This window comes from Lasioglossum baleicum, unplaced genomic scaffold (assembly GCF_051020765.1).
Source record: "Lasioglossum baleicum unplaced genomic scaffold, iyLasBale1 scaffold0208, whole genome shotgun sequence".
Classification (NCBI taxonomy): Eukaryota; Metazoa; Arthropoda; class Insecta; order Hymenoptera; family Halictidae; genus Lasioglossum; species Lasioglossum baleicum.
This window is the reverse complement of record NW_027469268.1, coordinates 110488-119717: the sequence shown is the minus strand read 5'-3', so window position 1 is coordinate 119717 and position 9230 is coordinate 110488. Positions and strand designations below refer to the sequence as shown.

Below are 9230 nucleotides of genomic sequence, written 5' to 3'. Positions count from 1 at the left end.
ACGTAGCGTTTCTCGCAAGTAAAGTGTTGCGCGGGCGGTATTAATATGCGTAGCGTAGTAGTATTAATATGCATATTGAATATTTTCATACATTATTAAAAGTTAAATCTAATTATAGACCACGCGAAACATGGAGAGGGTTCAATGCCCTAATACAATTCAACCCTGAAAATCAGGATCACATACAGATTTTGCACAAATGCGATAATTTTGAAACCAATGCAGGGAGACACTGGATTTTGTAACTTTTATAAATATACACAAATTACTATACATATAATATAGGTCGGCAATGCGGCGGTGGACATGGTTTCTTTTCGTAGTTGTTAAACTTACGTAGAATTTATCCTTAATTCTGTCCCGTAATAAGATTGATCATGGCTGTTGATGATGAACCTTTGTAATTTATAATTCTTGTAAAAAAAGTGAGATCCCAATCAAAACTTCAAAAAAGTAAAAAAATTACGCCAAGTACATGAAAGTGGAAAAAGGAAAAAAGATAGAAGATAATAAACAACAACAATATAAAAAGTATGTGAAATCGAAATGAGCTGCAAGTACATAAAGGTGATTTCCAGTAATGTGCAAAGGCGACACTGTGTAACACAATGTAAGATTCGGTGAAGATAAAATGTAACATTTAGACATTTGCCTAGATGTCCGCGGCCTGGAAGTCAAATACTTGGCGTGGCCAGGCAAGGTCAAAATAATTTGTCAATTGAATTAAAACTGACAATAGGAGTACAGTTTTGCGTTTTTAAATAATTCTAAGATCATTTGTCGACACCCCCCAATACCTTGCCCCTTTCGCAGGATTTCAGATAATTCATCAATTTAAATAAAGCTTTGACAAATTGCGTATACTTTCATTAGTTTGCGGTTTTCAAATAATTCTTATTCATCGACACTTCGACACCTTGACCTTGCCTGGCCACGCCAAGTATTTGACTTCCAGGCCGCGGACATCTAGGCAAATGTCTAAATGTTACATTTTATCTTCACCGAATCTTACATTGTGTTACACAGTGTCGCCTTTGCACATTACTGGAAAGCACCTTTATGTACTTGCAGCTCATTTCGATTTCACATATTTTTTATATTGTTGTTGTTTATTATCTTCTATCTTTTTTCCTTTTTCCACTTTCATGTACTTGGCGTAATTTTTTTACTTTTTCGAAGTTTTGATTGGGATTTTTCATAACCGAAATCTTTAAATGGAATCCCGTGTATGAAATTGCTGACATACCATGCGGACTTTCTGTCGGCGTCGGATAAACAACGAAAGTTCTTCCCCAAGCGAAATTCGGAGAGTTCGAACGAGCCGTCGTGACAAACATCGATCATAGCTAATTCTTTGCATATAAATTTTTTTTCCACAATGAAACCGTCCATGTCAATGATTTGAGTGATTCGATCCATCTAAATAAAGAAAGTTTTTTCACTAGATCTTACGGCATTTATTAATTTTTATTGTACTTACCGTTGAAAAAGAGGGGGAATGCGCGAAGTTGACTGGTCGGATGATAAAAACACACCAGCGATGTAACTTCGTATAGCGACCGTGATCGTCGACGTTTTTTATGCTATTACTTCATACAGCGATTGCAGCGAGCAATTTATAATACCGCTAATGTAAACATGTCAATGGAGAGGGGGTAATATTATTAGTTTAATTGTGTGTGTGTATGTATGTATGTGTGGATGTGTATGTGAAAATTTTTCGAGAAGGTATTTTAAAAATAAAGTTATTCGAGAATATCTCTTTTGTATTTTATTTTATTACAAGTTCCTTCTTTTACAATTCCTATAGAATAAAAATACAATTAAAGTAGAGAAATGATAAATATTTTTAGAGCGGTTTAAGTAATTTTTCGAACAATGTTCGTCAATGGATTGTACTCCACGATGCGGTCGTGTATCATTAAGCAGTAGGCTGTTGTCGATGGGGGGACATCGGTTCGACATTCGAATTCGATTCGCACGTCGACCGTAGCATTTTTTAGCGCTTCATTTTGTCGAAAACAATCGAGAACGACGAGTGGGCCGTATCGCAGGAAATCCATGGTGTTGAGTAGCGCTTCACCGTTTCCATAGTATGATATTCTTGGAATTTTGCATACATGTCGTAGAGCAACGCGTATTTACCTTTCTCGAAATCGATATTTAAATCATCGTACGGATATGTTTCCGAGTTCAAGTAAAGACGAATATTTGTCAATGCGCAATGATCGAATCGCGTAGCTGTTTTCTTTAAGTTATTCTTTCGATCGGTTTGCAAGGCGAATATCACGTATCGCGGTTTTTCCATTTGCAGAGCTGTTTTTATCGCCCATGTATGCTTCGTAGTCATCTGTAGTAGAGGATATTCGTACAGATCCCACGATCGAAAGCTCATGCCGATCGATCTGTCGCTGTCTAAAATACGTAACATGGATAGCTTATGTATTTCATCCAATGCAACATGTGGCATTCGCCATTGAATTTTGTACAGATCCAGAATAGGTTTCGCGTTGTCGGAAGGACTGTACAATGCGTTCACATCGGTACGCGAGCGAATCAAAATCAATTCGTGTCGAGCATTTATCACAACACGTTTGTAATCTTCACAGAAGCCTAATAAAATGTTCATAGGTACACAAAAGTTGAAATGTATCGCAGCCGTGGCCGTTGCAGCCTGTTTCTGTCCACCATCACCATACAACCAGCCAGCGTTGGACAATGCGCCGCTTCTCGTTCTGGACAGACTCACGTAATTCTTCAGAGTTGTCGTCGCACCGGGATTTCTGGATCGATCGATTTCTACACCGTTCAATTCGTAGCGTATTTCCTTGTAACAGACCTACATAACGTAGGCCTGTTACGAACAAACCCCTAGCAAACCTCCACCGGTTATACACGACGACGCGAACCTAGTACCGTACCGCCGGCCTCCTGTCAACACAACACCGCCTGTACCGCACGCTCCCCGTACCTAGACCCGGAGCCCAACGGAATCCAAAATCAAATTCCAAAATACTGATCATAAGAAGGTATACGTCACCATCAAAATACCGCACCGCACCACCATCCCTTACCACCAAACCATCCCTATAAAAGCCGTCGCGAACAGACTAGGACGACCTGAGTCTGCCAGCAGTTATCCAGGGACAACCACGTGCGATATTCCAGTGCTGTGAGTATACTACCTGTAACCGTTGTCCACGTCTCCGCCGTCATCGGCATCCTGGTTCCGCTGGTACGAGCTGTGCTCTACCTCGAAGCAACCGGTGCGTCACCGGTCTCTTTCGCTAGGCGCGTCGCCTCCGAGAGACAACGAACAAGAAGTGGTCCGTCACCCTTTGACTTCGTCGGAGAACCACCTGTCCCGTTATCCTGTCGCTCCGCTGGTGCGAGTTGTACTCCACCTCGAACATACCCGGTGCGTCACCGGTAAATTCCGTGAGACGCGTCGTCCACGAAATCGGCCGAATTAGAAGTGGTGCGTCACCCTTCGACGTCGCCTAAGAACCGCCTAGAAAGTCACCCTCGTGAGGCGATTCGCCCACGAGGCCAGTCGAGCCAGGCAAGGTGCGTCACCTTGACCGAACTCCCTGAACGACTGTCCGAAGGAACTTCGATGATCCGTGCCTCACGGACATCGAAGGACCACGACAACCCGGCCTAGGTAGGGAGATCACGACGATAGTCGTGATCTAACTCTACTCCTGTCCATCCTGCCTGCGTCCTACGCCACTTACAGGTTCAGGTAGCACTCTCACGGTCACACGTTCTAAACTCACGGGCACCGTAGCATTACCATCGCGCACTGTATCCTGAGGCACCGTAGCTTACGCGTCTGAAAGGCAGCGAGCATAATTTATTTGCCCGCAACCGACTCGTCTTAGTTATTTCACCCGTACCGATTCCGTTCCTCGCGCCGTTTATTCCGTTCGTCGTTTAGGACCCTGGATCGGCGAGCTGTTCAGCATCAAGGAGCCCGGACGCGAGGAAGCCGAACGACGACGAAACACGCACGTTACATCCTCAAACATAAACGCAACGGCATTGTTCTCAAGAGTTGCCGTATCGATGCTGGATTCTCCTCCTGATCCAGTCGGTAATTCGAGTTTTCTCGGTAAACTAAGTTTTCCCTCAACGTATAGGAAACTTTTACACGGGAGCGTGTACAGGTCTTGTTGCTGAATGGGTATCCTTATCTCGTCGCTGTTCTCGAACGTTGTGTTAGCATACGGATTGTACGTGTGCAGCTCAATCTTCGTTATGCGATTGTCGAAGATCGGTGCTTCGGAGATGTTCAAAATGTCGTCAAACATGATTTTTTTCCCTCTCACTTTTTTACAATAAATCCCAAAGATCGTAGATACTTGGCGTTTTCCACGGTTAATTTCTTGCGAATCGGTGACTTTACGTTTTTCTCAGCGGTTAGTTTCTTGCTGTTGTTGCTGTTGCTGCAGGCGCTGTTGTTCAACGTATGGAATGTTGTATTGTTATGAATTAGCATTGCTTCGTCGCGCATGTAGTCGCACCGTGATTTCTTAACCTCGAAAATCAATCAAACGTCCGGATTGATCAACTATGCGAATCGTTAAATCGTCAATTACTCGTGCAACGATCGGAAGGTAAATGACTCGCGCCGGCGTTTCCGACAATTTATACCCTGACGGTACCTGAGGTGTGAATTCATGTATCGTGTGAACGAGTTTACCGTTGTCGTACGATCCGGTGGTTATGTTGCATTCTACTCGTACGATATTCACGCTGATGATATTCACAGGCACATTCGACGTATGCCACGCGTTCGGTGGTAATACACGATCCATGGAAAATCCTAGGATAGAGCCCACGTTGCAAGGCTTTGCAAAGTTTATTTGATACTTGCTTATAATTTCACTTTTCATGGTGTTGGTGTTCGCTCGTAAGCCAGCGGATATTCGATATCAGAGGTGGTGGACGACTCATCGACATTTTTTGGGGGATATCATGCGCATATTTCACGTTTCAAGTATGCCTTTATCGCTTCCAATTCGTATGAACCGTCGGGTATGACGATCTCTTCATCTTTTTCGCCGAAGTAGAATCGATTGTTTCCAATGTTGGCGCTGATGTTCGGTATCGTGTAATAAGTTTGCAAATCGAGCAATCCCAGCTCGTATTCGCCATTGCTCAGATCTATGGGCGGAAAGTGCTTGGACGACAGCACGCTGCTTCTTCCCGACAACGTGAACGTAAATGACTTTTTCGCATGCATCGGGCAGAGAGAGAGAGAGAGAGAGAGAGAGAGAGACTCTTTCCAGAGAATTTATTCTCGGAGAAACTTCACACACAATTGCCCACACACGCTTTCGTTATAATTTTGAAAACGTTCGTGGTTATATAAGATTGTCGCGTTCGCGCCGAAATAGCGAATCAACTCGATCGATGGTCGAAGATTTCCAAAACTATCAAAATATTTGACACGCGAGCCGTGTTTTATATAGGCGACCCAGTGCGTTCCCGGCCCACAACTATTATCTAGATTGACTATACCTCGCTCATTTACCCACGCACGCAGCGGCAAATCGTTACGCATAAAAACTCCGCGAAAGTATGGTAATCCTTTACAGATGGTCATTAATTCAACGTCTGTCGTCGTGTCGTCTTTCTTCGTTGTTTTTTTTTCTTCTTCCTCTCCTTCAAGCCTTTTCCATGCTTATACGGTGCGAGACGTAACCCACGACCTTCCATGGTTCGATTGTGTCGCTCCGCTTCTTGCAATTGTTTCTTCGCAGCTTTTGCATTGTTTATAGCTTTGAATACTCCTGCGGCGCCACCCGTCAATGCTCCTATAGCTGACAAAGCGGGCAACAACAACGGCAGAAAACCACCGCGTTTGGCGATCGGGAGAATTCGTTTTGTCGTTTTTCTTTTCTTTTCACCTTTTTTCTTTGTCAAACCCATGCCCAATTTCGTTTTAGCTTTCATGGCTGCCAACACTGTAGCTGCAGACACCTTTTCTCCCAACGTTGCGTCTCCAGACGTTACTCGATGCAGCGCTCGATTCGCCAAAACGTGATCGGCCGCGTGACGATTTTCAAGATCCTTGTACTGCGAATACGCTATATCGTGCTCGCGACAGGCCGCATCCAACGGATTGATACCTCGATCCCCACGAGCTAATCGCGCGGTCAGTTTCGTACGAGGACCGCAGAATTGATAACCGGGTATATGCAATTCGAACGGTAATGCGTTTATAGCTCTGTTTAAAAACCCCTTACCCGTATGTGGACCGAGACGTCGTTGCGAACAACGATTCGTGCGCATAAGCTATTTTTCTGCTCTCTCTTTTTTTTAAAGAAAAGAACTTCCTCACGTTTGGAGGGGGTGGGGAGTGACTGATACCGACGATGTTCGAGCTCTCGTATAAATACTATTCCCCCTCTCTCATCGAGTCAATCAGATCATGCGTTTTGTAAGACAATCTTTGGATATTCGTGATCCAACGTGTCGCGCGTTCGACGATTGTGACGGTACGATGCGTAAACATGGATCGTTGTTACCATGCAATGTACGATGCGTCATAAGCGGCCCATCGGGGTGCGGTAAAACGAACGTTATGATTAGCCTGCTGGAAAGCGAGAACGGACTACGATTCGCAAACGTTTATGTGTACTCAAAATCGCTGAGCCAGTCAAAATATCAATACTTGAGCAAACTGTTCTCATCCGTGGGGGAGGATGTAGGCTACTTTGCGTTCGCGGACAATGCCGACGTAATCCCTCCCGCAGAAGCACGACCCGATTCGATAATCATCTTCGACGACGTGGCGTGTGACGAGCAGGATATCATGAGAGAGTATTTCGCGATGGGTAGACATTCGCACGTCGATTGCTTCTACCTGGGTCAGTCGTACGCGAGAATACCTAAACATTTAATTCGCGACAATGCCAATCTGTTGATTCTGTTCAAACAGGATACCATGAACTTGCGTCACATTCATCAGGATCACGTAAATACCGATATGTCGTTCGAGACGTTTAGCGCGTTATGTGCGAATTGTTGGCGAAGGAAGTATGGATTTCTCGTAATCGATAAAGATAGCCCCGCGAATCGCGGTCGTTACAGACGTGGATTTAACGAGTTTGTCGTACTGTAATGAGCACAGTTGCTCGGTAAGGGTTGTCGGTGCTGTATCGTGGCTGTAAATCTCTCTCTTACGCTTCCAATCAATATGCCGGCTCAAACGGAAAAGAAGGAGAATCTGCGAGCTTCGATCGCAAACTAAATAGCGAAGACCAGCGATACCATACGTAACTAGAGGGTTATTGTTGCTCGCTCGCTTCGCTCGCTCGCGAGTAGGGTTGTTTTTGCTCGCTCACTTTGCTCGCTCGCGGATAGGACTGCTCTTGCGAAAGGGATAGTGGTACGCATGGCTAGTACTACCTATAGCTATTAATGTTTTTTTTTTAATTGGTGTGTGACTCTCCACGAGCCACACAAAGAACTTCCCGATTTGTTAGTTGCAGTATATTATTATCATGATTAAGTGTACGTTTTAAGAAGATTATACGTTTTCAGGGAAATTCAATAGTTTTCTACTTATCAAAATGTTTGCTATATGGCGTCGCATTAAACATCGTATGCTCGTTGCTCGCTTGATTCCTTGTTATAGCATACTAATGTTGCAAAATAAATTGTCTTAATTAGTTTTTCGCAAACGATACAACTCATCATTATCCGGGTTTGCAGTATTGATCTTGGTTTTCTTCGATACTGTTAATTTAAATTGTCCCAAAATATATAAACCGCGCTCAATTTTGAAACTCTGCTCAGTGCTACCTACAACATTTGTAAAGTTCGCCTTTCTGATTTTTTAAAATCCAAACATACTTTCTCGTATGTTTGTCCCTGACTTTTATGAATCGTAATCGTTTCAGCAGGAACCACTGGAAATTGACTACGTGTGATTTGATATTTTTCCTCACTCGACATATTTACTTGATTCGATATTTTTATTATTGGTGTAAAATTTTGATCAATATTTGCATTTTTCATATAATCACGATAACGAGTTCTTACTTTCACTCCTACTCTGGCCAATTGAAAATCTAACCATAATAGATGGAATTTTAGTATTTTCTTGAAAAGTAATAAATTTTAATATTCCGCATGTGTGCTCCATTAACCAATCCGTTTTCAACATCAATGTTATTAATAATTATCATATAGTTTATATTAATTCTCAATTTAATCTCAGTTTTGAACTGATTGTTTTTTTAAAGATTGTAATATAAATTTTTTTTTGTACTTTCATCGATATTCTTTGAAAATGTATTCTCGGGAGTAGAGATGATTAACTCACTCTTGCATTGGGATAATTTTCGATTATTGTAAGCGGAAACATCATCGTAAGGTACAAAAAAAAATTTTTTTTAATTTTTTTTTTTAATTTTAAAAAAATCGAAAAAAAATTTTTTTATGTAATTACGTTTGTTTCTTCGGTGGAAACTTTCCGTTCTCTCGTATAAATTGCATTGTTGAATGAACTTCTTTCGAAAAAAAATAAAGAAACTAAAAAACTACTGGACCAAAATGGACCAAAATCTAATCAGCTCTAAGTTACGACGGGGCACATCGATTGCATCATTCATCATCCTGATCGCGTTGTTACTTTTTCTGAAAACGTTAACGAAAAATTTGATTACATAGAAACTGCCATACGCACGCACACACACACACACACACACACACACACACACACGAACATTTTGCTGAAAATAGTCAAAAATGACTGCAATGACCATGAAACGTGAAGATCTGTTAAAAAATCGATTTTCGATTTTCGGGAGAAAATAAAATCGAGAAGTTAAAAAGTATTTGGCGTTGAAAGTTGGGAAAATGGCGACCGAGGAGAATTTGCAAACGAATTTACGACCGATCGTTGAACCGTTGAAACAGCTAGTTCAAAATACGGCTACTGTCGAGCCGAACGACAACGTGTTCTCGGATATCAAGGAAACGCCACCACCCTCCCCTCCACCCCCACGAAAAAAAAGAAGATTCTCAGATGTTGGAGGACCGCCGTCCTCGTCCTCTATAAAAAAATTGAGGGTTAATGACGATGACAATGACAATGACGACGACAATGACGACGACGACGACGACGTGGAGATGGAGCCGACGAACATGGCATCTTTGGAATCTTCGATGCGTGATATTTTTGAAAATCCTGAAACTCATCAAGAGGAAAATCA

At 42.5% G+C, this 9230-nt stretch overlaps 1 protein-coding gene across 1 annotated transcript; it reads right to left on the bottom strand.

The window, feature by feature from the left end:
* Positions 1–1999: 1999 nt before the first annotated feature.
* On the bottom strand, positions 2000–4313 carry LOC143220112 (uncharacterized). Its single transcript, XM_076445852.1, has 2 exons — positions 4020–4313; positions 2000–2839 (listed from the first exon to the last, which is right to left on the bottom strand). Exons 1-2 carry the CDS (start codon positions 4311–4313, stop codon positions 2000–2002), a joined length of 1134 nt encoding a protein of 377 aa, XP_076301967.1.
* Between the last annotated feature and the right edge of the window lie 4917 nt (positions 4314–9230).